The sequence below is a fragment of the Carassius carassius genome, chromosome 4, assembly GCF_963082965.1.
Source record: "Carassius carassius chromosome 4, fCarCar2.1, whole genome shotgun sequence".
Taxonomy (NCBI): domain Eukaryota; kingdom Metazoa; phylum Chordata; class Actinopteri; order Cypriniformes; family Cyprinidae; genus Carassius; species Carassius carassius.
The window spans coordinates 5,965,322-5,992,609 of record NC_081758.1 but is presented as its reverse complement, the minus strand read 5'-3'; the positions used below and the strand labels follow the sequence as shown (position 1 = coordinate 5,992,609).

General features: G+C 54.8%; 3 protein-coding genes and 2 long non-coding RNA genes across 5 annotated transcripts in view; all 5 read right to left on the bottom strand.

The window, feature by feature from the left end:
- fabp1a (fatty acid binding protein 1a, liver) overlaps positions 1-27,288 on the bottom strand; it is a 75,698-nt gene that overhangs the window by 33,988 nt on the left and 14,422 nt on the right. The gene's annotated exons all lie outside the window — the stretch shown is intronic.
- LOC132132941 (uncharacterized) lies at positions 724-1,914 on the bottom strand. Its single transcript, XR_009429110.1, has 2 exons — positions 1,771-1,914; positions 724-912 (listed from the first exon to the last, which is right to left on the bottom strand). It is a non-coding gene; the product is annotated as an uncharacterized LOC132132941 (long non-coding RNA).
- On the bottom strand, positions 2,159-25,848 carry LOC132129564 (fibroin heavy chain-like; the record flags this gene model as incomplete). Its single annotated transcript, XM_059541191.1, has 8 exons — positions 2,159-2,514; positions 2,773-2,862; positions 3,055-3,384; positions 7,406-7,591; positions 8,036-8,119; positions 18,995-19,103; positions 20,892-21,010; positions 25,137-25,848. Coding segments are annotated over 8 exons (1,986 nt in total), but the record flags the coding sequence as incomplete, so codon positions are not given.
- LOC132132943 (uncharacterized) lies at positions 16,327-18,938 on the bottom strand. The gene is made up of 2 exons (XR_009429112.1): positions 18,707-18,938; positions 16,327-16,516 (listed from the first exon to the last, which is right to left on the bottom strand). It is a non-coding gene; the product is annotated as an uncharacterized LOC132132943 (long non-coding RNA).
- On the bottom strand, positions 21,512-22,587 carry LOC132132940 (WAP four-disulfide core domain protein 2-like). The gene is made up of 4 exons (XM_059545528.1): positions 22,372-22,587; positions 22,028-22,159; positions 21,636-21,808; positions 21,512-21,587 (listed from the first exon to the last, which is right to left on the bottom strand). Exons 1-4 carry the CDS (start codon positions 22,463-22,465, stop codon positions 21,546-21,548), a joined length of 441 nt encoding a protein of 146 aa, XP_059401511.1. The 5' UTR covers positions 22,466-22,587; the 3' UTR covers positions 21,512-21,545.

The window sequence follows — 27,288 nt, the reverse complement described above, 5'->3', positions numbered from 1 at the left end:
ACTTTTCCTAACAATCAGTTATTGGATAATTGATATGCAGAAAGAGACAATGGGAACAATATTCTATACAAAATTCCCCTTTAGACCCTTTTAACACCTCTTCAACAACATCTACAGCAAGCCTTTGTGTGCTTCATGTTGGACTCTTCAGATGAAGGCATTTAGGTTTCTTTCAATGTTTGAGCCATCTTGCGGTTTCTGAATGCCATTTACATACAAGTAGCTTATTAGTGTATAGCTTTAAATGAAACGTAATTTTTACCGTTAGTATATGCGAGACAAGAGCAATTAGAAATTTAATTAAACTTCATTGCAATTAAACCGTTCTGCTCACGTAAAGGTTTCTATTTGGATGAGGGTAAAGGTTTCTATTTGGATGAGGGTAAAGGTTTCTATTTGGATGAGGGTAAAGGTTTCTATTTGGATGAGGGTAAAGGTTTCTATTTGGATGAGGGTAAACCTCTCTATTTGGATGAGGGTAAACCTCTATGTAACTACACATTACTCGGCAGCGAGTTTACGAACTACGTCCTGCCTTACGAACAACTGGTGCAACCAAATGTGTAGATTTAGTTACAAACTAGCTAGTGGTTACTAAGGCCTTGTGGTCTTAACGTTCTTATTTAAGAACTTACGAATGACTGGTGCAACCCTACCCAGGTCTCAAGGAGAGGAATTTAAAGGCACTGTGAGAAACGGCCAAATAAAAAAAAAACCCAACTCTTCAAATCAAGCAATTCTTTATTTGAGGTGGAGCAGACCAAAAAGTTCTCAAAACAGTTTGAGCAAACAAGGAAACCATGCCATAGGATTAAAACTGAATTGAAAAGATCTCCAGTAAGCATTAATCAAAAGTCCCATGTCCACTTCAATGACCACATCCCTGGCTATTCTCTTGACTTCTCCCCTAACCTCTTCCGCTTCCCTGTCCCCGACCGCATCCCTGGCCATGACCGCTTCCCTGGCCTTGTCCCTGACCGCTTCCCTGGCCTTGTCCCTGACCCTGTCCTTGTCCCTGACCGCTTCCCTGGCCTTGTCCCTGACCCTGTCCATGTCCCTGACCGCTTCCCTGGCCCTGACCTTGACCGCTTCCCTGGCCCTGACCGCTTCCCTGGCCCTGACCTTGACCGGTTCCCTGGCCCTGACCTTGGCCACTTCCCTGACCCTGTCCCTGACCGCTTCCGTGGCCCTGGCCGCTTCCCTGGCCCTGGCCTTGTCCCTGACCGTGTCCCTTGCACTGGCCGCTTCCCTGACCATGTCCCTGACCGCTTCCCTGGCCTTGGCCCTGACCGCTTCCCTGGCCTTGGCCCTGACCTTGACCTTGACCTTGACCTTGACCTTGACCCTGACCTTGACCTTGGCCCTGACCCTTGCCGCTTCCCTGGCCTTGTCCCTGACCCTGGCCTTGTCCCTGACCCTGGCCTTGTCCCCAACCGCTTCCCTGGCCTTGGCCCTGACCCTGGCCTTGGCCCTGACCCTGACCCTGGCCCTGACCCTGCCCCTGACAACTTCCCTGGCCCTGTCCCTGACCGCTTCCCTGGCCCTGTCCCTGACCCTGACCGCTTCCCTGGCCCTGTCCCTGTCCCTGTCCCTGACCGCTTCCCTGTCCCTGTCCATGACCGCTTCCCTGGCCCTGGCCCTGTCCATGACCGCTTCCCTGGCCCTGGCCCTGTCCCTGACCGCTTCCCTGGCCCTGGCCCTGTCCCTGACCGCTTCCCTGGCCCTGGCCCTGTCCCTGTCCCTGACCGCTTCCCTGGCCCTGTCCCTGACCGCTTCCCTGGCCCTGGCCCTGTCCCTGTCCCTGACCGCTTCCCTGGCCCTGTCCCTGACCGCTTGCCTGGCCCTGTCCCTGACCTTGTCCCTGACCTTGTCCCTGACCGCTTCCCTGGCCCTGTCCCTGACCCTGTCCTTGTCCCTGACCGCTTCCCTGTCCCTGACCCTGTCCTTGTCCCTGACCGCTTCCCTGACCCTGACCTTGACCTTGGCCCCGGCCGCTTCCCTGACCTTGACCTTGGCCCCGGCCGCTTCCCTGACCTTGACCTTGGCCCCGGCCGCTTCCCTGACCTTGACCTTGGCCCCGGACGCTTCCCTGACCCTGACCTTGACCTTGGCCCCGGCCGCTTCCCTGACCCTGGCCGCTTCCGTGGCCCTGGCCTTGTCCCTGACCGCTTCCCTGACCGTGTCCCCTGCCCTGGCCGCTTCCCTGGCCCTGTGCCCTTCCCTGACCGCGTCCCTGGCCGCTTCCCTGGCCTTGACCCTGTCCCCGTCCCTGACCGCTTCCCTGGCCCTGTCCCTGACCGCTTCCCTGGCCCTGTCCCTGGCCTTGTCCCTGGCCCTGACCGCTTCCCTGGCCCTGTCCCTGACCGCTTCCCTGGCCTTGTCCCTGACCGCTTCCCTGGCCTTGTCCCTGACCGCTTCCCTGGCCTTGTCCCTGACCGCTTCCCTGGCCTTGTCCCTGACCCTGGCCTTGTCCCTGGCCTTGTCCCTGACCCTGTCCCCGACCGCTTCCCTGGCCTTGTCCCTGGCCTTGTCCCCGACCGCTTCCCTGGCATTGTCCCTGACCTTGTCCCCGACCGCTTCCCTGGCCCTGTCCCTGACCCTGACCGCTTCCCTGGCCATGTCCCTGACCCTGACCGCTTCCCTGGCCCTGACCGCTTCCCTGGCCCTGACCCCGACCGCTTCCCTGGCCCTGTGCCCGACCGCTTCCCTGGCCCTGTGCCCGACCGCTTCCCTGGCCCTGTGCCCGACCGCTTCCCTGGCCCTGTGCCCGACCGCTTCCCTGGCCCTGTCCCTGACCTTGTCCCTGGCCCTGTCCCTGACCTTGTCCCTGACCGCTTCCCTGGCCTTGTCCCTGACCCTGGCCTTGTCCCTGACCGCTTCCCTGGCCTTGTCCCTGGCCGCTTCCCTGGCCGCTTCCCTGGCCGCTTCCCTGGCCCTGTCCCTGACCCTGTCCCTGACCCTGTCCCTGACCCTGACCGCTTCCCTGGCCCTGTCCCTGGCCCTGGCCGCTTCGCTGGCCCTGTCCCTGACCGCTTCCCTGGCCCTGTCCCTGACCGCTTCCCTGGCCCTGTCCCTGACCCTGGCCCTGTCCCTGACCGCTTCCCTGGCCCTGTCCCTGACCGCTTCCCTGGCCCTGTCCCTGACCCTGGCCTTGTCCCTGACCGCTTCCCTGGCCCTGTCCCTGACCCTGGCCTTGTCCCTGACCGCTTCCCTGGCCCTGTCCCTGACCCTGGCCTTGTCCCTGACCGCTTCCCTGGCCCTGTCCCTGACCCTGGCCTTGTCCCTGACCGCTTCCCTGGCCCTGTCCCTGACCCTGGCCTTGTCCCTGACCGCTTCCCTGGCCCTGTCCCTGACCCTGGCCTTGTCCCTGACCGCTTCCCTGGCCTTGTCCCTGACCCTGGCCTTGTCCCTGACCGCTTCCCTGGCCTTGTCCCTGACCCTGGCCTTGTCCCTGACCGCTTCCCTGGCCTTGTCCCTGACCCTGGCCTTGTCCCTGACCCTGGCCTTGTCCCTGACCGCTTCCCTGGCCTTGTCCCTGACCCTGGCCTTGTCCCTGACCCTGGCCTTGTCCCTGACCCTGGCCTTGTCCCTGACCCTGGCCTTGTCCCTGACCCTGGCCTTGTCCCTGACCCTGGCCTTGTCCCTGACCCTGGCCTTGTCCCTGACCCTGGCCTTGTCCCTGACCCTGGCCTTGTCCCTGACCCTGGCCTTGTCCCTGACCCTGGCCTTGTCCCTGACCCTGGCCTTGTCCCTGACCCTGGCCTTGTCCCTTACCACGAACCGGTCCATGTCCCGGACAACTCATCTGACCTCTTCCCTGACCACGTGGTTCACTGCATGCAAAGCCACCGGTGGTTGGGCAACACTTCTGTGTGGCAGGACACTGGCCATCATGGAAACAGCTTTCAGCACAAAGTGGAATCATCTCTGGTAGGGGACACTGACCCGGCTTCACTGCGTGGACACAGACGGTCAGCTTTAGTTTGTGCACATAGTCAGTCAGCCACTTCAATATACAGCACGACACACTCAAAGCATGAACAACAAGTTACTATTGTTTCTCTTTTGTGAAGTCATCCTGTGCATTAAACTATCCTAACTGATGAAATCAAAACCTACTTCAGACGAGAACAAGGCAAAATTTTTGCTTCAAACCAACATTGAATTCAATGGGTTACTTGTGCGTTTTGTTTTAAAGACCCTTAGCAGCCATTAACTGAAACTCACTGAAAACAGGCAGCACACAAACAGGCCCACAGTCAAATCGACAGCATTTGTGTCCTCCAGGGCAGTCTTCATCAGAAGAACATCCTCGACGGGCCGGCACGAACGTCAGCTTTGCTGGACAAAAACCATCCACTAGAGGATTCAAGAGGATAATTTTCAGAGGCCAGAGAGTGTGGCTTAAGCATTTGTGAATCAGGGCTTTAAATACAGATATTAAATGTCTGTTCAGTTCAAGACTTTTCAAACCTACACATTCCTAAACTGTTAATTACTCTCAAAGACTGAGCCACTTGTTTCTGCATTTCTTCAGGTTGTGTAATGAAGAAGTCAACAGATCTTGTCACCTGTGTTTCGTCTTTGAATAGCATGAGTTATGCTCAAGTATCCGAAAAGATACAACAAAGCAGCAATCAACGAGAAATCCACTCGAGCGGTCATCCTCCCGACCTGTGATCTCACAACAAACTCTGCTGGAAAAGGCCCTGAATTTGTGTGTCAGAAGAAGCACACACAGCTAAACCAACGCGTGTTGCTGCAGTAGCAACCTCTGTGTAAAATGGGTTTTTAAAAAATCCAAGGAGATCAATTCCAACGTTGATCAATCTCACCTGCCTGTAGCTTTCCAGTAGTCTAGAAAGACCTTAATTAGCTTGTTCAGGTGTGTTTGATTGGGGTTGGATGAGCTGAATGCTGCATTCAAGCCGTGTCAAAATAATTAAGGTAGCCTAATTACGAGAGGATTACAGGTGGTACAGCGGTCATGTTGTGATACCGTACAAATATCAAAATATATACCAATAAGTTCACGGTGTTAATATTTACTCCAAATTCTCTAAACGGGGACAGATGTTAAAAGCAGCTGTAACTGTTATGAATATGAGAATATGATGTTAGATCTTTAAATGTAAATAAGTTTCACTCCTTCCAGAGTATACACACACACAAACTCTCTCTCATTCAGATGTGTTTTATTGAGTTGTTTAACTTTTCTAAACTTGTGTGAGGCACTGATGTGTTTGTAGCGCCACCTAGCGACCATTGCAGCACCCGCAGCACAGGACTGATTAACTTGTAATCCATAACCAGATAACTGAAATGAAGAACGAACTGCAATATTTCATAAAAGTAAATTGTCTGACTAGCAAAGACCCAAATGTTTCATAGTATTTATTTTTAAATTATACTGAAAACATTACACTGTTATGAAAATACTTGCTGTTTTGTAAAAGGTCTCGTTAGGATTGTTGCATTACACCATTTTGACCAGTAGGTGGAACCCGCATGACGCAAGTCAAACGAATCAAAATGGTGGATATTTTTTTGTTGTTGTCCGTCTGCCGCAGGATCATATATTTCTCAGTGCAATTCGATAACAGGAGTCCATTATTCATTCCAATCATAGTTTTGCAGAAGAAAAGTAAATGTTTAATGATTATATAAAAAAAATGGCCAAAGCAAGTGAAAACCGGGATGAAGACCGTGTGATCAACATTCTCAAAAACTAAAATCTTTCATTTCCCCTTTTTCTCCCCATTTATTTGACATGTAGACTTTTACTAACAATCAGTTATTGGATAATTGATATGCAGAAAGAGACAATGGAAACAATATTCTATACAAAATTCCCCTTTAGACCCTTTTAACACCTCTTCAACAACATCTACAGCAAGCCTTTGTGTGCTTCGTGTTGGACTCTTCAGATGAAGGCATTTAGGTTTCTTTCAATGTTTGAGCCATCATGCAGGTCCTGAATGCCATTTACATACAAGTAGCTTATTAGTGTATAGCTTTAAATGAAATGTAATTTTTACCGTTAGTATATGCGAGACAAGAGCAATTAGAAATTTAAGAATTAAACTTCATTGCAATTAAACCGTTCTGCTCGGGTAAAGGTTTCCATTTGGATGAGGGTAAACGTTTCCATTTGGATGAGGGTAAACGTTTCCATTTGGATGAGGGTAAACGTTTCCATTTGGATGAGGGTAAACGTTTCCATTTGGATGAGGGTAAACGTTTCCATTTGGATGAGGGTAAACGTTTCCATTTGGATGAGGGTAAACGTTTCCATTTGGATGAGGGTAAACGTTTCCATTTGGATGAGGGTAAACGTTTCCATTTGGATGAGGGTAAACGTTTCCATTTGGATGAGGGTAAACGTTTCCATTTGGATGAGGGTAAACGTTTCCATTTGGATGAGGGTAAACGTTTCCATTTGGATGAGGGTAAACCTCTATGTAACTACACATTACTCGGCAGCGAGTTCACGAACTACGTCCTGCCTTACGAACAACTGGTGCAACCAAATGTGTAGATTTAGTTACAAACTAGCTAGTGGTTACTAAGGCCTTGTGGTCTTAACGTTCTTATTTAAGAACTTACGAATGACTGGTGCAACCCTACCCAGGTCTCAAGGAGAGGAATTTAAAGGCACTGTGAGAAACAGCCAAATAAAAAAAAATAAAAAAAACCAACTCTTCAAATCAAGCAATTCTTTATTTGAGGTGGAGCAGACCAAAAAGTTTTCAAAACAGTTTGAGCAAACAAGGAAACCATGCCATAGGATTAAAACTGAATTGAAAAGATCCAGTAAGCATTAATCAAAAGTCCCATGTCCACTTCAATGACCACATCCCTGGCTATTCTCTTGACTTCTCCCCTAACCTCTTCCGCTTCCCAGTCCCCGACCGCATCCCTGGCCTTGTCCCTGTCCCTGACCGCTTCCCAGGCCTTGTCCCTGACCCTGTCCTTGTCCCTGACCACTTCCCTGGCCTTGTCCCTGACCCTGTCCATGTCCCTGACCGCTTCCCTGGCCCTGACCTTGATCACTTCCCTGGCCCTGACCGCTTCCCTGGCCCTGACCTTGACCGCTTCCCTGGCCCTGACCTTGGCCACTTCCCTGGCCCTGACCCTGGCCACTTCCGTGGCCCTGGCCGCTTCCCTGGCCCTGGCCTTGTCCCTGACCGTGTCCCCTGCACTGGCCGCTTCCCTGACCATGTCCCTGGCCGCTTCCCTGGCCTTGGCCCTGACCGCTTCCCTGGCCTTGGCCCTGACCCTTGCCGCTTCCCTGGCCTTGTCCCTGACCCTGTCCCCAACCGCTTCCCTGGCCTTGGCCCTGACCCTGGCCCTGACCTTGGCCCTGCCCCTGTCCCTGACCGCTTCCCTGACCGCTTCCCCTGACCCTGTCCCTGACCCTGTCCCTGACCGCTTCCCTGGCCCTGTCCCTGTCTCTGACCGCTTCCCTGGCCCTGGCCCTGACCCTGTCCCTGACCGCTTCCCTGGCCCTGGCCCTGACCCTGTCCCTGACCGCTTCCCTGGCCCTGTCCTTGTCCCTGACCGCTTCCCTGGCCCTGTCCCTGACCCTGTCCTTGTCCCTGACCGCTTCCCTGGCCCTGTCCCTGACCGCTTCCCTGACCCTGACCTTGACCTTGGCCCCGGCCGCTTCCCTGACCCTGGCCGCTTCCGTGGCCCTGGCCTTGTCCCTGGCAGCTTCCGTGGCCCTGGCCTTGTTCCTGACCGCTTCCCTGACCGTGTCCCCTGCCCTGTGCCCTTCCCTGACCGCGTCCCTGGCCGCTTCCCTGGCCTTGACCCTGTCCCCGTCCCTGACCGCTTCCCTGGCCCCGTCCCTGACCGCTTCCCTGGCCCCGTCCCTGTCCCTGGCCTTGTCCCCGTCCCTGACCGCTTCCCTGGCCCCGTCCCTGTCCCCGGCCCTGGCCTTGTCCCCGACCCTGACCGCTTCCCTGGCCCCGTCCCTGGCCTTGTCCCTGACCGCTTCCCTGGCCCTGGCCGCTTCCCTGGCCCTGTCCCTGACCCTGGCCCTGTCCCTGACCCTGGCCTTGTCCCTGTCCCTGACCCTGGCCCTGTCCCTGACCCTGGCCTTGTCCCTGACCCTGGCCTTGTCCCTGACCGCTTCCCTGGCCTTGTCCCTGACCGCTTCCCTGGCCTTGTCCCTGACCGCTTCCCTGGCCTTGTCCCTGACCGCTTCCCTGGCCTTGTCCCTGACCGCTTCCCTGGCCTTGTCCCTGACCCTGGCCTTGTCCCTGACCCTGGCCTTGTCCCTGACCCTGGCCTTGTCCCTGACCGCTTCCCTGGCCTTGTCCCTGACCGCTTCCCTGGCCTTGTCCCTTACCACGAACCGGTCCATGTCCCGGACAACTCATCTGACCTCTTCCCTGACCACGTGGTTCACTGCATGCAAAGCCACCGGTGGTTGGGCAACACTTCTGTGTGGCAGGACACTGGCCATCATGGAAACAGCTTTCAGCACAAAGTGGAATCATCTCTGGTAGGGGACACTGACCCGGCTTCACTGCGTGGACACAGACGGTCAGCTTTAGTTTGTGCACATAGTCAGTCAGCCACTTCAATATACAGCACGACACACTCAAAGCATGAACAAGTTACTATTGTTCCTCTTTTGTGAAGTCATCCTGTGCATTAAACTATCCTAACTGATGAAATCAAAACCTACTTCAGACGAGAACAAGGCAAAATTTTTGCTTCAAACCAACATTGAATTCAATGTGTTACTTGTGCGTTTTGTTTTAAAGACCCTTAGCAGCCATTAACTGAAACTCACTGAAAACAGGCAGCACACAAACAGGCCCACAGTCAAATCGACAGCATTTGTGTCCTCCAGGGCAGTCTTCATCAGAAGAACATCCTCGACGGGCCGGCACGAACGTCAGCTTTGCTGGACAAAAACCATCCACTAGAGGATTCAAGAGGGTAATTTTCAGAGGCCAGAGAGTGTGGCTTAAGCATTTGTGAATCAGGGCTTTAAATACAGATATTAAATGTCTGTTCAGATCAAGACTTTTAAAACCTACACATTCCTAAACTGTTAATTACTCTCAAAGACTGAGCCACTTGTTTCTGCATTTCTTCAGGTTGTGTAATGAAGAAGTCAACAGATCTTGTCACCTGTGTTTCGTCTTTGAATAGCATGAGTTATGCTCAAGTATCCGAAAAGATACAACAAAGCAGCAATCAACGAGAAATCCACTCGAGCGGTCACCCTCCCGACCTGTGATCTCACAACAAACTCTGCTGGAAAAGGCCCTGAATTTGTGTGTCAGAAGAAGCACACAAAGCTAAACCAACGCGTGTTGCTGCAGTAGCAACCTCTGTGTAAAATGGGTTTTTAAAAAATCCAAGGAGATCAATTCCAACGTTGATCAATCTCACCTGCCTGTAGCTTTCCAGTAGTCTAGAAAGACCTTAATTAGCTTGTTCAGGTGTGTTTGATTGGGGTTGGATGAGCTGAATGCTGCATTCAAGCCGTGTCAAAATAATTAAGGTAGCCTAATTACGAGAGGATTACAGGTGGTACAGCGGTCATGTTGTGATACCGTTCATATATCAAAATATATATCAATAAGTTCACGGTGTTAATATTTACTCCAAATTCTCTAAACGGGGACAGATGTTAAAAGCAGCTGTAACTGTTATGAATATGAGAATATGATGTTAGATCTTTAAATGTAAATAAGTTTCACTCCTTCCAGAGTATACACACACACAAACTCTCTCTCAGTCAGATGTGTGTTTTATTGAGTTGTTTATCTTTTCTAAACTTGTGTGAGGCACTGATGTGTTTGTAGCGCCACCTAGCGACCATTGCAGCACCCGCAGCACAGGACTGATTAACTTGTAATCCATAAACAGATAACTGAAATGAAGAACGAACTGCAATATTTCATAAAAGTAAATTGTCTGACTAGCAAAGACCCAAATGTTTCATAGTATGTGTTTAAATTATACTGAAAACATTACACTGTTATGAAAATACTTGCTGTTTTGTAAAAGGTCTCGTTAGGATTGTTGCATTACACCGTTTTGACCAGTAGGTGGAACCCGCATGACGCAAGTCAAACGAATCAAAATGGTGGATATTTTTTTGTTGTTGTTGTCCGTCTGCCGCAGGATCATATATTTCTCAGTGCAATTCGCTAACAGGAGTCCATTATTCATTCCAATCATAGTTTTGCAGAAGAAAAGTAAATGTTTAATGATTATATAAAAAAAATGGCCAAAGCAAGTGAAAACTGGGATGAAGACCGTGTGATCAACATTCTCAAAAACTAAAATCTTTCATTTCCCCTTTTTCTCCCCATTTATTTGACATGTAGACTTTTACTAACAATCAGTTATTGGATAATTGATATGCAGAAAGAGACAATGGAAACAATATTCTATACAAAATTCCCCTTTAGACCCTTTTAACACCTCTTCAACAACATCTACAGCAAGCCGTTGTGTGCTTCGTGTTGGACTCTTCAGATGAAGGCATTTAGGTTTCTTTCAATGTTTGAGCCATCATGCAGGTCCTGAATGCCATTTACATACAAGTAGCTTATTAATGTATAGCTTTAAATGAAACATAATTTTTTCCGTTAGTATATGCGAGACAAGAGCAATTAGAAATTTAAGAATTAAACTTCATTGCAATTAAACCGTTCTGCTCACATAAAGGTTTCTATTTGGATGAGGGTAAAGGTTTCTATTTGGATGAGGGTAAAGGTTTCTATTTGGATGAGGGTAAAGGTTTCTATTTGGATGAGGGTAAAGGTTTCTATTTGGATGAGGGTAAAGGTTTCTATTTGGATGAGGGTAAAGGTTTCTATTTGGATGAGGGTAAAGGTTTCTATTTGGATGAGGGTAAACCTCTATGTAACTACACATTACTCGGCAGCGAGTTTACGAACTACGTCCTGCCTTACGAACAACTGGTGCAACCAAATGTGTAGATTTAGTTACAAACTAGCTAGTGGTTACTAAGGCCTTGTGGTCTTAACGTTCTTATTTAAGAACTTACGAATGACTGGTGCAACCCTACCCAGGTCTCAAGGAGAGGAATTTAAGAACTTACGAATGACTGGTGCAACCCTACCCAGGTCTCAAGGAGAGGAATTTAAAGGCACTGTGAGAAACAGCCAAATAAAAAAAAAAAAAAAAACTCTTCAAATCAAGCAATTCTTTATTTGAGGTGGAGCAGACCAAAAAGTTTTCAAAACAGTTTGAGCAAACAAGGAAACCATGCCATAGGATTAAAACTGAATTGAAAAGATCTCCAGTAAGCATTAATCAAAAGTCCCATGTCCACTTCAATGACCACATCCCTGGCTATTCTCTTGACTTCTCCCCTAACCTCTTCCGCTTCCCTGTCCCCGACTGCATCCCTGGCCATGACCGCTTCCCTGGCCTTGTCCCTGACCGCTTCCCTGGCCTTGTCCCTGACCCTGTCCTTGTCCCTGACCGCTTCCCTGGCCTTGTCCCTGACCCTGTCCATGTCCCCGACCGCTTCCCTGGCCCTGACCTTGACCACTTCCCTGGCCCTGACCGCTTCCCTGGCCCGGACCTTGACCGCTTCCCTGGCCCTGACCTTGACCGCTTCCCTGACCCTGTCCCTGACCGCTTCCGTGGCCCTGGCCGCTTCCCTGGCCCTGGCCTTGTCCCTGACCGTGTCCCCTGCACTGGCCGCTTCCCTGACCATGTCCCTGGCCGCTTCCCTGGCCTTGGCCCTGACCGCTTCCCTGGCCTTGGCCCTGACCTTGACCTTGGCCTTGGCCCTGACCCTTGCCGCTTCCCTGGCCTTGTCCCTGACCCTGGCCTTGTCCCCAACCGCTTCCCTGGCCTTGGCCCTGACCCTGGCCTTGTCCCCAACCGCTTCCCTGGCCCTGACCCTGGCCCTGGCCCAGTCCCTGACCCTGACCGCTTCCCTGGCCTTGTCCCTGCCCCTGTCCCTGTCCCTGACCGCTTCCCTGGCCTTGTCCCTGACCTTGGCCCTGTCCCTGGCCGCTTCCCTGGCCTTGTCCCTGACCCTGGCCCTGTCCCTGACCGCTTCCCTGGCCTTGTCCCTGACCCTGGCCCTGTCCCTGACCGCTTCCCTGGCCTTGTCCCTGACCCTGGCCCTGTCCCTGACCGCTTCCCTGGCCTTGTCCCTGACCCTGGCCTTGTCCCTGACCGCTTCCCTGGCCTTGTCCCTGACCCTGGCCTTGTCCCTGACCGCTTCCCTGGCCTTGTCCCTGACCCTGGCCTTGTCCCTGACCGCTTCCCTGGCCTTGTCCCTGACCCTGGCCTTGTCCCTGACCGCTTCCCTGGCCTTGTCCCTGACCGCGACCCTGGCCTTGTCCCTGACCCTGGCCTTGTCCCTGACCGCTTCCCTGGCCTTGTCCCTGACCGCGTCCCTGACCGCTTCCCTGGCCTTGTCCCTGACCCTGGCCTTGTCCCTGACCGCTTCCCTGGCCTTGTCCCTGACCCTGGCCTTGTCCCTGACCGCTTCCCTGGCCTTGTCCCTGACCCTGGCCTTGTCCCTGACCGCTTCCCTGGCCTTGTCCCTGACCCTGGCCTTGTCCCTGACCGCTTCCCTGGCCTTGTCCCTGACCCTGGCCTTGTCCCTGACCGCTTCCCTGGCCTTGTCCCTGACCGCTTCCCTGACCTTGTCCCTGACCGCTTCCCTGGCCTTGTCCCTGACCTTGTCCCTGACCGCTTCCCTGGCCTTGTCCCTGACCCTGGCCTTGTCCCTGACCGCTTCCCTGGCCTTGTCCCTGACCCTGGCCTTGTCCCTGACCGCTTCCCTGGCCTTGTCCCTGACCCTGGCCTTGTCCCTGACCGCTTCCCTGGCCTTGTCCCTGACCCTGGCCTTGTCCCTGACCGCTTCCCTGGCCTTGTCCCTGACCCTGGCCTTGTCCCTGACCGCTTCCCTGGCCTTGTCCCTGACCCTGGCCCTGTCCCTGACCTTGGCCCTGGCCTTGTCCCTGACCGCTTGCCTGGCCCTGTCCCCTGCCCTGGCCGCTTCCCTGGCCCTGTCCCCGACCGCTTCCCTGGCCCTGTCCCCGACCGCTTCCCTGGCCTTGTCCCCGACCGCTACCCTGGCCGCGTCCCTGGCCGCGTCCCTGACCCTGGCCTTGTCCATGACCCTGGCCTTGTCCATGACCCTGGCCCTGACCGCTTCCCTGGCCCTGTCCCTGACCCTGTCCCTGTCCCTGACCCTGTCCCTGACCGCTTCCCTGGCCTTGTCCCTGACCGCTTCCCTGGCCTTGTCCCTGACCGCTTCCCTGGCCTTGTCCCTGACCCTGGCCCTGACCGCGGCCTTGTCCCTGACCGCTTCCCTGGCCTTGTCCCTGACCGCTTCCTTGGCCTTGTCCCTGTCCCTGACCGCTTCCCTGGCCTGGTCCCTGACCGCTTCCCTGTCCCGGTCCCTGACCGCTTCCCTGTCCCGGTCCCTGACCGCTTCCCTGTCCCGGTCCCTGACCGCTTCCCTGTCCCTGTCCCTGACCGCTTCCCTGTCCCTGTCCCTGACCGCTTCCCTGTCCCTGTCCCTGACCGCTTCCCTGTCCCTGACCGCTTCCCTGTCCCTGACCGCTTCCCTGTCCCTGTCCGCTTCCCTGTCCCTGACCGCTTCCCTGTCCCTGTCCCTGACCGCTTCCCTGTCCCTGTCCCTGACCGCTTCCCTGTCCCTGTCCCTGACCGCTTCCCTGGCCTTGTCCCTGACCGCTTCCCTGGCCTTGTCCCTTACCACGAACCGGTCCATGTCCCGGACAACTCATCTGACCTCTTCCCTGACCACGTGGTTCACTGCATGCAAAGCCACCGGTGGTTGGGCAACACTTCTGTGTGGCAGGACACTGGCCATCACGGAAACAGCTTTCAGCACAAAGTGGAATCATCTCTGGTAGGGGACACTGACCCGGCTTCACTGCGTGGACACAGACGGTCAGCTTTAGTTTGTGCACATAGTCAGTCAGCCACTTCAATATACAGCACAACACACTCAAAGCATGAACAGCAAGTTACTATTAATCAAAACCTACTTCAGACGAGAACAAGGCAAAATTTTTGCTTCAAACCAACATTGAATTCAATGTGTTACTAGTGCGTCTTGTTTTAAAGACCCTTAGCAGCCATTAACTGAATCTCACTGAAAACAGGCAGCACACAAACAGGCCCACAGTCAAATCGACAGCATTTGTGTCCTCCAGGGCAGTCTTCATCAGAAGAACATCCTCGACGGGCCGGCACGAACGTCAGCGTCGCTGGACAAAAACTATCCACTAGAGTATTCAAGAGGATCATTTTCAGAGGCCAGAGAGTGTGGCTTAAGCATTTGTGAATCAGGGCTTTAAATACAGATATTACATGTCTGTTCAGATCAAGACTTTTAAAACCTACACATTCCTAAACTGTTAATTACTCTCAAAGACTGAGCCACTTGTTTCTGCATTTCTTCAGGTTGTGTAATGAAGAAGTCAACAGATCTTGTCACCTGTGTTTCGTCTTTGAATAGCATGAGTTATGCTCAAGTATCGAAAAGATACAACAAAGCAGCAATCAACGAGAAATCCACTCGAGCGGTCATCCTCCCGACCTGTGATCTCACAACAAACTCTGCTGGAAAAGGCCCTGAATTTGTGCGTCAGAAGAAGCACACAAAGCTAAACCAACGAGTGTTGCTGCAGTAGCAACCTCTGTGTAAAATGGGTTTTTAAAAAATCCAAGGAGACAATTCCAACGTTGATCAATCTCACCTGCCTGTAGCTTTCCAGTAGTCTAGAAAGACCTTAATTAGCTTGTTCAGGTGTGTTTGATTGGGGTTGGATGAGCTGAATGCTGCATTCAAGCCCAGTCATAATAATTAAGGTAGCCTAATTACGAGAGGATTACAGGTGGTACAGCGGTCATGTTGTGACACCGTACAAATATCAATATATATATTAATAAGTTCACGGTGTTAATATTTACTCCAAATTCTCTAAACGGGGACAGATGTTAAAAGCAGCTGTAACTGTTATGAATATGAGAATATGATGTTAGATCTTTAAATGTAAATAAGTTTCACTCCTTCCAGAGTATACACACACACAAACTCTCTCTCAGTCAGATGTGTGTTTTATTGAGTTGTTTATCTTTTCTAAACTTGTGTGTGGCACTGATGTGTTTGTAGCGCCACCTAGCGACCATTGCAGCACAGGACTGATTAACTTGTAATCCATAACCAGATAACTGAAATGAAGAACGAACTGCAATATTTCATAAAAGTAAATTGTCTGACTAGCAAAAACCCAAATTTTTCATAGTATTTATGTTTAAATTATACTGAAAACATTACACTGTTATGAAAATACTTGCTGTTTTGTAAAAGGTCTCGTTAGGATTGTTGCATTACACAGTTTTGACCAGTAGGTGGAACCCGCGTGACGCAAGTCAAACGATTCAAAATGGTGGATATTTTTTTGTTGTTGACCGTCTGCCGCAGGATCATATATTTCTCAGTGCAATTCGCTAACAGGAGTCCATTATTCATTCCAATCATAGTTTTGCAGAAGTAAATGTTTAATGATTATATATTAAAAAAAATGGCCAAAGCAAGTGAAAACCGGGATGAAGACAGTGTGATCAACATTCTCAAAAACTAAAATCTTTCATTTCCCCTTTTTCTCCCCATTTATTTGACATGTAGACTTTTACTAACAATCAGTTATTGGATAATGGATATGCAGAAAGAGACAATGGAAACATTAATATTCTATACAAAATTCCCCTTTAGACCCTTTTAACACCTCTTCAACACAACATCTACAGCAAGCCTTTGTGTGCTTCATGTTGGACTCTTCTGATAAAGGCATTTAGGTTTCTTTCAATGTTTGAGCCATCTTGCGGTTTCTGAATGCCATTTACATACAAGTAGCTTATTAGTGTATAGCTTTAAATGAAAAGTAATTTTTACCGTTAGTATATGCAAGACAAGAGCAATTAGAAATTTAAGAATTAACTTCATTGCAATTAAACCGTTCTGCTCACGTAAAGGTTTCTATTTGGATGAGGGTAAAGGTTTCTATTTGGATGAGGGTAAACCTCTATGTAACTACACATTACTCGGCAGCGAGTTTACGAACTACGTCCTGCCTTACGAACAACTGGTGCATCCAAATGTGTAGATTTAGTTACAAACTAGCTAGTGGTTACTAAGGCCTTGTGGTCTTAACGTTCTTATTTAAGAACTTACGAATGACTGGTGCAACCCTACCCAGGTCTCAAGGAGAGGAATTTAAAAGCACTGTGAGAAACAGCCAAATAAAAAAAAATAAAAAAACCCAACTCTTCAAATCAAGCAATTCTTTATTTGAGGTGGAGCAGACCAAAAAGTTTTCAAAACAGTTTGAGCAAACAAAGGAAACCATGCCATAGGATTAAAACTGAATTGAAAAGATCTCCAGTAAGCATTAATCAAAAGTCCCATGTCCACTTCAATGACCACATCCCTGACTATTCTCTTGACTTCTCCCCTAACCTCTTCCGCTTCCCTGCCCCCGACCGCTTCCCTGGCCTTGTCCCTGACCGCTTCCCTGGCCCTGACCGCTTCCCTGGCCCTGACCGCTTCCCTGGCCCTGACCTTGGCCCTGGCCACTGCCCTGACCCTGTCCCTGGCCGCTTCCCTGGCCCTGACCCTGGCCGCTTCCCAGGCCCTGACCCTGGCCGCTTCCCAGGCCCTGACCCTGTCCCTGGCCGCTTCCCTGGCCCTGACCCTGTCCCTGGCCGCTTCCCTGGCCCTGACCCGGTCCCTGGCCGCTTCCCTGGCCCTGACCCGGTCCCTGGCCGCTTCCCTGGCCCTGACCCGGTCCCTGGCCGCTTCCCTGGCCCTGACCCGGTCCCTGGCCGCTTCCCTGGCCCTGACCCGGTCCCTGGCCGCGTCCCTGGCCCTGACCCGGTCCCTGGCCGCGTCCCTGGCCCTGACCCGGTCCCTGGCCGCGTCCCTGGCCGCGTCCCTGGCCCTGACCCGGTCCCTGGCCGCGTCCCTGGCCCTGACCCGGTCCCTGGCCGCGTCCCTGGCCCTGACCCGGTCCCTGGCCGCGTCCCTGACCCGGTCCCTGACCGCGTCCCTGACCCGGTCCCTGACCGCGTCCCTGACCCGGTCCCTGACCGCGTCCCTGACCCGGTCCCTGACCGCGTCCCTGACCCGGTCCCTGACCGCGTCCCTGACCCGGTCCCTGACCCGGTCCCTGACCGCGTCCCTGACCCGGTCCCTGACCCGGTCCCTGACCGCGTCCCTGACCCGGTCCCTGGGCTCGTCCCTGACCCGGTCCCTGACCCGGTCCCTGACCCGGTCCCTGACCCGGTCCCTGGGCTCGTCCCTGACCCGGTCCCTGGGCTCGTCCCTGACCCGGTCCCTGGGCTCGTCCCTGACCCGGTCCCTGGGCTCGTCCCTGACCCGGTCCCTGGGCTCGTCCCTGACCCGGTCCCTGGGCTCGTCCCTGACCCGGTCCCTGGGCTCGTCCCTGACCCGGTCCCTGGGCTCGTCCCTGACCCGGTCCCTGGGCTCGTCCCTGACCCGGTCCCTGGGCTCGTCCCTGACCCGGTCCCTGGGCTCGTCCCTGACCCGGTCCCTGGGCTCGTCCCTGACCCGGTCCCTGGGCTCGTCCCTGACCCGGTCCCTGGGCTCGTCCCTGACCCGGTCCCTGACCCGGTCCCTGGGCTCGTCCCTGACCCGGTCCCTGACCCGGTCCCTGGGCTCGTCCCTGACCCGGTCCCTGACCCGGTCCCTGGGCTCGTCCCTGACCCGGTCCCTGACCCGGTCCCTGGGCTCGTCCCTGACCCGGTCCCTGGGCTCGTCCCTGACCCGGTCCCTGGGCTCGTCCCTGACCCGGTCCCTGGGCTCGTCCCTGACCCGGTCCCTGGGCTCGTCCCTGACCCGGTCCCTGGGCTCGTCCCTGACCCGGTCCCTGGGCTCGTCCCTGACCCGGTCCCTGGGCTCGTCCCTGACCCGGTCCCTGGGCTCGTCCCTGACCCGGTCCCTGACCCGGTCCCTGGGCTCGTCCCTGACCCGGTCCCTGACCCGGTCCCTGGGCTCGTCCCTGACCCGGTCCCTGACCCGGTCCCTGGGCTCGTCCCTGACCCGGTCCCTGACCCGGTCCCTGGGCTCGTCCCTGACCCGGTCCCTGACCCGGTCCCTGACCCGGTCCCTGGGCTCGTCCCTGACCCGGTCCCTGACCCGGTCCCTGACCCGGTCCCTGGGCTCGTCCCTGACCCGGTCCCTGACCCGGTCCCTGGGCTCGTCCCTGACCCGGTCCCTGACCCGGTCCCTGACCCGGTCCCTGGGCTCGTCCCTGACCCGGTCCCTGACCCGGTCCCTGGGCTCGTCCCTGACCCGGTCCCTGGGCTCGTCCCTGACCTCGTCCCTGACCCGGTCCCTGGGCTCGTCCCTGACCCGGTCCCTGGGCTCGTCCCTGACCCGGTCCCTGGGCTCGGCCCTGGCCTTGTCCCTGGCCCTGGCCTTGGCCCTGGCCTTGTCCCTGGCCCTGACCGCTTCCCTGGCCTTGTCCCTGGCCCTGACCGCTTCCCTGGCCTTGTCCCTGGCCCTGACCGCTTCCCTGGCCTTGTCCCTGACCGCTTCCCTGGCCTTGTCCCTGACCGCTTCCCTGGCCTTGTCCCTGACCGCTTCCCTGGCCTTGTCCCTGACCGCTTCCCTGGCCTTGTCCCTGACCGCTTCCCTGGCCTTGTCCCTGACCGCTTCCCTGGCCTTGTCCCTGACCGCTTCCCTGGCCTTGTCCCTGACCCTGGCCTTGTCCCTGACCCTGGCCTTGTCCCTGACCGCTTCCCTGTCCTTGGCCCTGGCCTTGCCCCTGACCGCTTCCCTGGCCCTGTCCCTGACCCTGTCCTTGTCCCCGACCACTTCCCTGTCCCTGACCGCTTCCCTGGCCCTGTCCCTGACCACTTCCCTGTCTCTGACCGCTTCCCTGGCCCTGTCCCTGACCATGTCCTTGCCCCTGACCGCTTCCCTGGCCCTGTCCCTGTCCTTGTCCCTGACCGCTTCCCTGGCCCTGTCCCTGTCCTTGTCCCTGTTCCTGACCCTGTCCGCTTCCCTGGCCCTGTCCTTGTCCCTGACCGCTTTCCTGGCCCTGTCCTTGTCCCCGACCGCTTCCCTGGCCCTGTCCTTGTCCCCGACCGCTTCCCTGGCCCTGTCCCTGGCCCTGGCCTTGTCCCCGACCGCTTCCCTGACCCTGTCCCTGGCCCTGGCCTTGTCCCCGACCGCTTCCCTGACCGTGTCCCCTGCCCTGGCCGCTTCCCTGGCCCTGGCCCTGTCCCCTTCCCTGACCGCTTCCCTGGCCTTGACCCTGTCCCCGTCCCTGACCGCTTCACTGACCCCTTCTCAGACCACTTCCCTGACCCTGGCCTTGTCCCTGACCAATTCCCTGGCCTTGTCCATGACCGCTTCCCTGGCCTTGTCCCTGACTCTGGACTTGTCCCTGACCGCTTCCCTGGCCTTGTCCCTGACCCTGGCCTTGTCCCTGACTGCGGCCTTGTCCCTGACCGTGGCCTTTACCCTGACCGTGGCCTTGTCCCTGTCCCTTACTGCTTCCCTTGCCTTGACCCTGTCCCCGTCCCTGACCGCTTCCCTGACCCCTTCTCAGACCACTTCCCTGACCCTGGCCTTGTCATTGACCGCTTCCCTGACCCCTTCTCAGACCGCCTCCCTGACCCTGGCCTTGTCCCTGACCGCTTCCCTGGCCTTGTCCCTGACCGCTTCCCTGGCCTTGTCTCTGACCGCTTCCCTGGCCTTGTCTCTGACCGCTTCCCTGGCCTTGTCCCTGACCCTGGACTTGTCCCTGACCGCTTGCCTGGCCTTGTCCCTGACCGCTTGCCTGGCCTTGTCCCTGACCGCTTGCCTGGCCTTGTCCCTGACGGCTTCCATGGCCTTGTCCCTGACGGCTTCCATGGCCTTGTCCCTGACGGCTTCCATGGCCTTGTCCCTGTCCCTGGCCTTGTCCCTGACCGCTTCCCTGGCCTTGTCCCTGACCCTGGCCTTGTCCCTGACCGCTTCCCTGGCCTTGTCCCTGACCCTGGCCTTGTCCCTGACCGCTTCCCTGGCCTTGTCCCTGACCCTGGCCTTGTCCCTGACCGCTTCCCTGGCCTTGTCCCTGACCCTGGCCTTGTCCCTGACCGCTTCCCTGGCCTTGTCCCTGACCGCTTCCCTGGCCTTGTCCCTGACCGCTTCCCTGGCCTTGTCCCTGACCCTGGCCTTGTCCCTGACCCTGGCCTTGTCCCTGACCGCTTCCCTGGCCTTGTCCCTGACCCTGGCCTTGTCCCTGACCGCTTCCCTGGCCTTGTCCCTGACCCTGTCCTTGGCCTTGTCCCTGACCCTGTCCGCTTCCCTGGCCCTGTCCCTGACCGCGTCCCTGGCCCTGTCCCTGACCGCGTCCCTGGCCCTGACCATTTCCCTGGCCCTGTCCCTGACCCTGTCCTTGCCCCTGACTGCTTCCCTGGCCCTGTCCCTGCCCCTGACCGCTTCCCTGTCTCTGACCGCTTCCCTGGCCCTGTCCCTGTCCTTGTCCCCGACCACTTCCCTGTCCCTGACCGCTTCCTTGGCCCTGTCCCTGGCCCTGTCCTTGTCCCCGACCGCTTCCCTGGCCTTGTCCCTGACCCTGTCCGCTTCCGTGGCCTTGTCCCTGACCGCTTCCGTGGCCGTGTCCCCTGCCCTGGCCACTTCCCTGGCCCTGTCCCCTTCCCTGACCGCGTCCCTGGCCGCTTCCCTGGCCTTGACCCTGTCCCCGTCCCTGACCGCTTCCCTGACCCTGGCCTTGTCCCTGACCCTGGCCTTGCCCCTGACCGCTTCCTTGGCCCTGACCCTGACCCTGACCCTGTCCTTGTCCCTGACCGCTTCCCTGGACTTGTCCCTGACCCTGACCTTGTCCCTGACCCTGACCATGTCCTTTTCCCTGACCGCTTCCCTGGCCTTGTCCCTGACCCTGTCCCTGACCGCTTCCCTGGCCTTGTCCCTGACCCTGTCCTTGTCCCTGACCGCTTCCCTGGCCTTGTCCCTAACCCTGTCCTTGTCCTTGACCGCTTCCCTGGCCTTGTCCCTAACCGCTTCCCTGGCCCTGTCCCTGACCGCTTCCCTGACCGCTTCCCTGACCCTGTCCCTGACCCTGTCCTTGTCCCTGACCGCTTTCCTGGCCTTGTCCCTGACCGCTTTCCTGGCCTTGTCCCTGAACCTGTCCTTGTCCCTGACCGCTTCCCTGACCCCTTCCTTGTCCCTGGCCTTGTCCCTGACCGCTTCCCTGACCGCTTCCCTGGCCTTGTCCCTGACCGCTTCCCTGGCCTTGTCCCTGACCGCTTCCCTGGCCTTGTCCCTGACCGCTTCCCTGGCCTTGTCCCTGACCGCTTCCCTGGCCTTGTCCCTGACCGCTTCCCTGACCGCTTCCCTGGCCTTGTCCCTGACCGCTTCCCTGGCCTTGTCCCTGACCGCTTCCCTGGCCTTGTCCCTGACCCTGTCCTTGTCCCTGACCGCTTCCCTGGCCTTGTCCCTGGCGCTGGCCTTGTCCCTAGCCCTGTCCCTGTCCGCTTCCCTGGCCCTGTCCACTTCCCTGGCTTGGTCCCTGACCGCTTCCCTGGCCTTGTCCCTTACCACGAACCGGTCCATGTCCCTGACAACTCATCTGACCTCTTCCCTGACCACGTGGTTCACTGCATGCAAAGCCACCGGTGGTTGGGCAACACTTCTGTGTGGCAGGACACTGGCCATCATGGAAACAGCTTTCAGCACAAAGTGGAATCATCTCTGGTAGGGGACACTGACCTGGCTTCACTGCGTGGACACAGATGGTAAGCTTTAGTTTGTGCACATAGTCAGCCACTTCAATATACAGCACAACACACTCAAAGCATGAACAGCAAGTTACTATTAATTAAAACCTACTTCAGACGAGAACAAGGCAAAATTTTTGCTTCAAACCAACATTGAATTCAATGTGTTACTTGTGCGTCTTGTTTTAAAGACCCTTAGCAGACATTAACTGAAACTCACTGAAAACAGGCAGAACACAAACAGGCCCACAGTCAAATTGACAGCATTTGTGTCCTCCAGGGCAGTCTTCATCAGAAGAACATCCTCGACGGGCCGGCACGAACGTCAGCGTCGCTGGACAAAAACCATCCACTAGAGGATTCAAGAGGATAATTTTCAGAGGCCAGAGAGTGTGGCTTAAGCATTTGTAAATCAGGGCTTTAAATACAGATATTATATGTCTCTTCAAATCAAGACTTTTAAAACCTACACATTCCTAAACTGTTAATTACTCTCAAAGACTGAGCCACTTGTTTCTGCATTTCTTCAGGTTGTGTAATGAAGAAGTCAACAGATCTTGTCACCTGTGTTTCGTCTTTGAATAACATGAGTTATGCTCAAGTATCCGAAAAGATACAACAAACTAGCAATCAACGAGAAATCCACTCGAGCGGTCATCCTCGCGACCTGTGATCTCACAACAAACTCTGCTGGAAAAGGCCCTGAATTTGTGCGTCAGAAGAAGCACACAAAGCTAAACCAACGCGTGTTGCTGCAGTAGCAACCTCTGTGTAAAATAGGTTTTTAAAAAATCCAAGGAGATCAATTCCAACGTTGATCAATCTCACCTGCCTGTAGCTTTCCAGTAGTCTAGAAAGACCTTAATTAGCTTGTTCAGGTGTGTTTGATTGGGGTTGGATGAGCTGAATGCTGCATTCAAGCCGTGTCATAATAATTAAGGTAGCCTAATTACGAGAGGATTACAGTTGGTACAGCGGTCATGTTGTGATACCGTACAAATATCAAAATATATATTAATTATATATTAATAAGTTCACGGTGTTAATATTTACTCCAAATTCTCTAAACGGGGACAGATGTTAAAAGCAGCTGTAACTGTTATGAATATGAGAATATGATGTTAGATCTTTAAATGTAAATAAGTTTCACTCCTTCCAGAGTATACACACACACAAACTCTCTCTCAGTCAGATGTGTGTTTTATTGAGTTGTTTATCTTTTCTAAACTTGTGTGAGGCACTGATGTGTTTGTAGCGCCACCTAGCGACCATTGCAGCACCCGCAGCACAGGACTGATTAACTTGTAATCCATAACCAGATAACTGAAATGAAGAACGAACTGCAATATTACATAAAAGTAAATTGTCTGACTAGCAAAGACCCAAATGTTTCATAGTATTTATGTTTAAATTATACTGAAAACATTATACTGTTATGAAAATACTTGCTGTTTTGTAAAAGGTCTCGTTAGGATTGTTGCATTACACCGTTTTGACCAGTAGGTGGAACCCGCATAACACAAGTCAAACGAATCAAAATGGTGGATATTTTTTTTTGTTGTTGACCGTCTGCCGCAGGATCATATATTTCTCAGTGCAATTCGCTAACAGGAGTCCATTATTCATTCCAATCATAGTTTTGCAGAAGAAAAGTAAATGTTTAATGATTATATAAAAAAATGGCCAAAGCAAGTGAAAACGGGGATGAAGACAGTGTGATCAACATTCTCAAAAACTAAAATCTTTCATTTCCCCTTTTTCTCCCCATTTATTTGACATGTAGACTTTTACTAACATTCAGTTATTGGATAATTGATATGCAGAAAGAGACAATGGAAACATTAATATTCTATACAAAATTCCCCTTTAGACCCTTTTAACACCTCTTCAACACAACATCTACAGCAAGCCTTTGTGTGCTTCATGTTGGACTCTTCAGATGAAGGCATTTAGGTTTCTTTCAATGTTTGAGCCATCTGGTGGTTTCTGAATGTCATTTACATACAAATAGCTTATTAGTGTATAGCTTTAATTGAAACTTAATTTTTACCATTAGTATATGTGAGACAAGCGCAATTAGAAATTTAAGAATTAAACTTCATTGCATTTAAACAGTTCTGCTCACTTAAAGGTTTCTATTTGGATGAGGGTAAACCTCTATGTAACTACACATTACTCGGCAGCGAGTTTACAAACTACGTCCTGCCTTACGAACAACTGGTGCAACCAAATGTGTAGATTTAGTTACAAACTAGCTTGTGGTTACTAAAGCCTTGTGGTCTTAACGTTCTTATTTAAGAACTTACGAATGACTGGTGCAACCCTGCCCAGGTCTCAAGGAGAGGAATTTAAAAGCACTGTGAGAAACAGCCAAATAAAAAAAATAAAAAAACCCAACTCTTCAAATCAAGCAATTCTTTATTTGAGGTGGAGCAGACCGAAAAGTTTTCAAAACAGATTGAGCAAACAAGGAAACCATGCCATAGGATTAAAACTGAATTGAAAAGATCTCCAGTAAACGTTAATCAAAAGTCCCATGTCCACTTCAATGACCACATCCCTGACTATTCTCTTGACTTCTGCTTCCCTGTCCCCGACCGCATCCCTCTCCATGACTGCTTCCCTGGCCTTGTCCCTGTCCCTGACCGCTTCCCTGGCCCTGTCCCTGACCCTGTCCTTGTCCCTGAACGCTTCCCTGGCCTTGTCCCTTACCTTGTCCCTGATCGCTTCTTTGGCCCTGACCTTGAACTTGGCCCTGGCCACTTCCCTGACCCTGACCCTGTCCCTGACCGCTTCCGTGGCCCTGGCCGCTTCCCTGGCCCTGGCCGCTTCCCTGACCGTGTCCCCTGCCCTGGCCGCTTACCTGGCCCTGGCGCTTCCCTGACCCTGTCCCCTTCCCTGACCACATCCCTGGCCACTTCCCTGGCCTTGACCCTGTCCCCGTCCCTGACCGCTTCCCTGGCCTTGGCCTTGTCTTTGTCCCTGACCGCTTCCCTGGTCTTGTCCCTGACCCTGGCCTTGTCCCTGACTGCTTCCCTGGCCTTGTCCCTGACCCTGGCCTTGTCCCTGACAGCTTCCCTGGCCTTGTCCCTGGCCTTGTCCCTGGCCCTGTCCCTGGCCTTGTCCCTGACCTTGTCCCTGACCGCTTCCCTGGCCCTGTCCCTGACCACTTCCCTGGCCCTGTCCCTGACCCTGTCCTTGTCCTTGACCACTTCCCTGTCCTTGTCCCTGACCGCTTCTCTGGCCTTGTCCTTGTCCCTGACCACTTCCCTGGCCTTGTCCCTGACCCTGGCCTTGTCCCTGACCGCTTCCTCGGCCTTGTCCCTGACCCTGGCCTTGTCCCTGACCGCTTCCCTGATCTTGTCCCTGACCCTGGCATTGTCCCTGACCGCTTCTCTGGCCTTGTCCCTGACCCCTTCCCTGGCCTTGTGCCTGACCCTGTCCTTGTCCCTGACCGCTTCCCTGGCCTTGTCCCTGACCCTGTCCTTGTCCCTGACCGCTTCCCTGGCCTTGTCCCTGACCCTGTCCTTGTCCCTGACCGCTTCCCTGGCCTTGTCCCTGACCCTGTCCTTGCCCCTGACCGCTTCCCTGGCCTTGTCGCTGACCCTGTCCTTGCCCCTGACCGCTTCCCTGGCCTTGTCCCTGACCCTGTCCTTGCCCCTGACCGCTTCCCTGGCCTTGTCCCTGACCCTGTCCTTGCCCCTGACCGCTTCCCTGGCCTTGTCCCTGACCCTGTCCTTGTCCCTGACCGCTTCCCTGGCCCTGTCCCTGACCACTTCCCTGGCCCTGTCCCTGACCCTGTCCTTGTCCCTGACCCCTTCCCTGGCCTTGTCCCTGACCCCTTCCCTGGCCTTGTCCCTGACCCTGTCCTTGTCCCTGACCGCTTCCCTGGCCTTGTCCCTGACCCTGTCCTTGTCCCTGACCGCTTCCCTGGCCTTGTCCCTGACCCTGTCCCTGCCCCTGACCGCTTCCCTGGCCTTGTCCCTGACCCTGTCCTTGTCCCTGACCACTTCCCTGGCCTTGTCCCTGACCCTGTCTTTGTCCCTGACCACTTCCCTGACCTTGTCCCTGACCCTGTCCTTGTCCCTGACCGCTTCCCTGGCACTGACCGCTTCCCTGACCGTGTCCCCTGACCGCTTACGTGTCCCTGGCCGCTTCCCTGGCCCTGGCCTTGTCCCTGACCGCTTCCCTGGCCCTGGCCTTGTCCCTGACCGCTTCCCTGACCGTGTCCCCTGGCCGCTTCCCTGGCCTTGACCCTGTCCCCGTCCCTGACTGCTTCCCTGACCCCATCCCTGACCACTTCCCTGGCCTTGTCCTTGTCCCTGACCCCTTCCCTGGCCTTGTCCCTGACCCTGGTCTTTTCCCTGACCGCTTCCCTGGCCTTGTCCCTGACCCTGGCCTTGTCTCTGACCGCTTCCCTGGCCTTGTCACTGACCGCTTCCCTGGCCTTGTCCCTGACCCTGTCCTTGTCCCTGACCGCTTCCCTGGCCTTGTCCCTGATCCTGTCCTTGTCCTTGACTGCTTCCCTGGCCTTGTCCCTGACCCTGTCCTTGTCCCTGACCCTGTCCTTGGCCTAGTCCCTGACCCTGTCCTTGTCCCTGACCACTTTACTGGCCTTGTCCCTGACCACTTTCCTGGCCTTGTCCCTGACGCTGTCCTTGTCCCTGACCGCTTCCCTGGCACTGACCTTGACCTTGGCCCTGGCCATTTCCCTGACCCTGTCCCTGACCGCTTACGTGGCCCTGGCCACTTCCCTGGCCCTGGCCTTGTCCCTGACCGCTTCCCTGGCCCTGGCCTTGTCCCTGACCGCTTCCCTGACCGTGTCCCCTGCCCTGGCCGCTTCCCTGGCGCTGGCCGCTTCCCTGACCCTGTCCACTTCCCTAGCCTTGACCCTGTCCCCGTCCATGACTGCTTCCCTGACCCCATTCCTGATCGCTTCCCTGGCCTTGTCCTTGTCCCTGACCGCTTCCCTGGCCTTGTCCCTGACCCTGGCCTTGTCCCTGACCGCTTCCCTGGCCTTGTCCCTGACCCTGGTCTTGTCCCTGACCGCTTCCCTGGCCTTGTCCCTGTCCTTGTCCCTGACCGCTTCCCTGGCCTTGTCCCTGACCCTGTCCTTGTCCCTGACCGCTTCCCTGGCCTTGTCCCTGATCCTGTCCTTGTCCCTGACCGCTTCCCTGGCCTTGTCCCTGAGCCTGTCCTTGTCGCTGGCCTTGTCCCTGGCCCTGGCCTTGTCCCTGACCGCTTCCCTGACCGTGTTCCCTGCCCTGGCCGCTTTCCTGGCCCTGGCCTTGTTCCTGACCGCTTCCCTGGCCTTGTCCCTGACCCTGGCCTTGTCCCTGACCACTTCCCTGGCCTTGTCCCTGACCCTGACCCTGTCCTTGTCCCTGACCGCTTCCCTGGCCTTGTCCCTGACCCTGTCCTTGTACCTGACCGCTTCCCTGGCCTTGTCCCTGACCCTGTCCTTGTCCCTGACCACTTCCC

Bases quoted from the DNA above. Each gene is read 5' to 3' on its own strand.
- LOC132132940 (XM_059545528.1), bottom strand. From the start codon at position 22,465: ATGACCGCTCGAGTGGATTTCTCGTTGATTGCTAGTTTGTTGTATCTT. The intron at 22,160-22,371 runs GTGACAAGATCT...TGAATCCTCTAG, and splicing joins TATTCAAAGACGAAACACAG to TGGATGGTTTTTGTCCAGCG. The intron at 21,588-21,635 runs GTTCGTGGTAAG...GGACCAAGCCAG, and splicing joins GTTGTCAGGGACATGGACCG to GGAAGTGGACAGGGCCAGGG.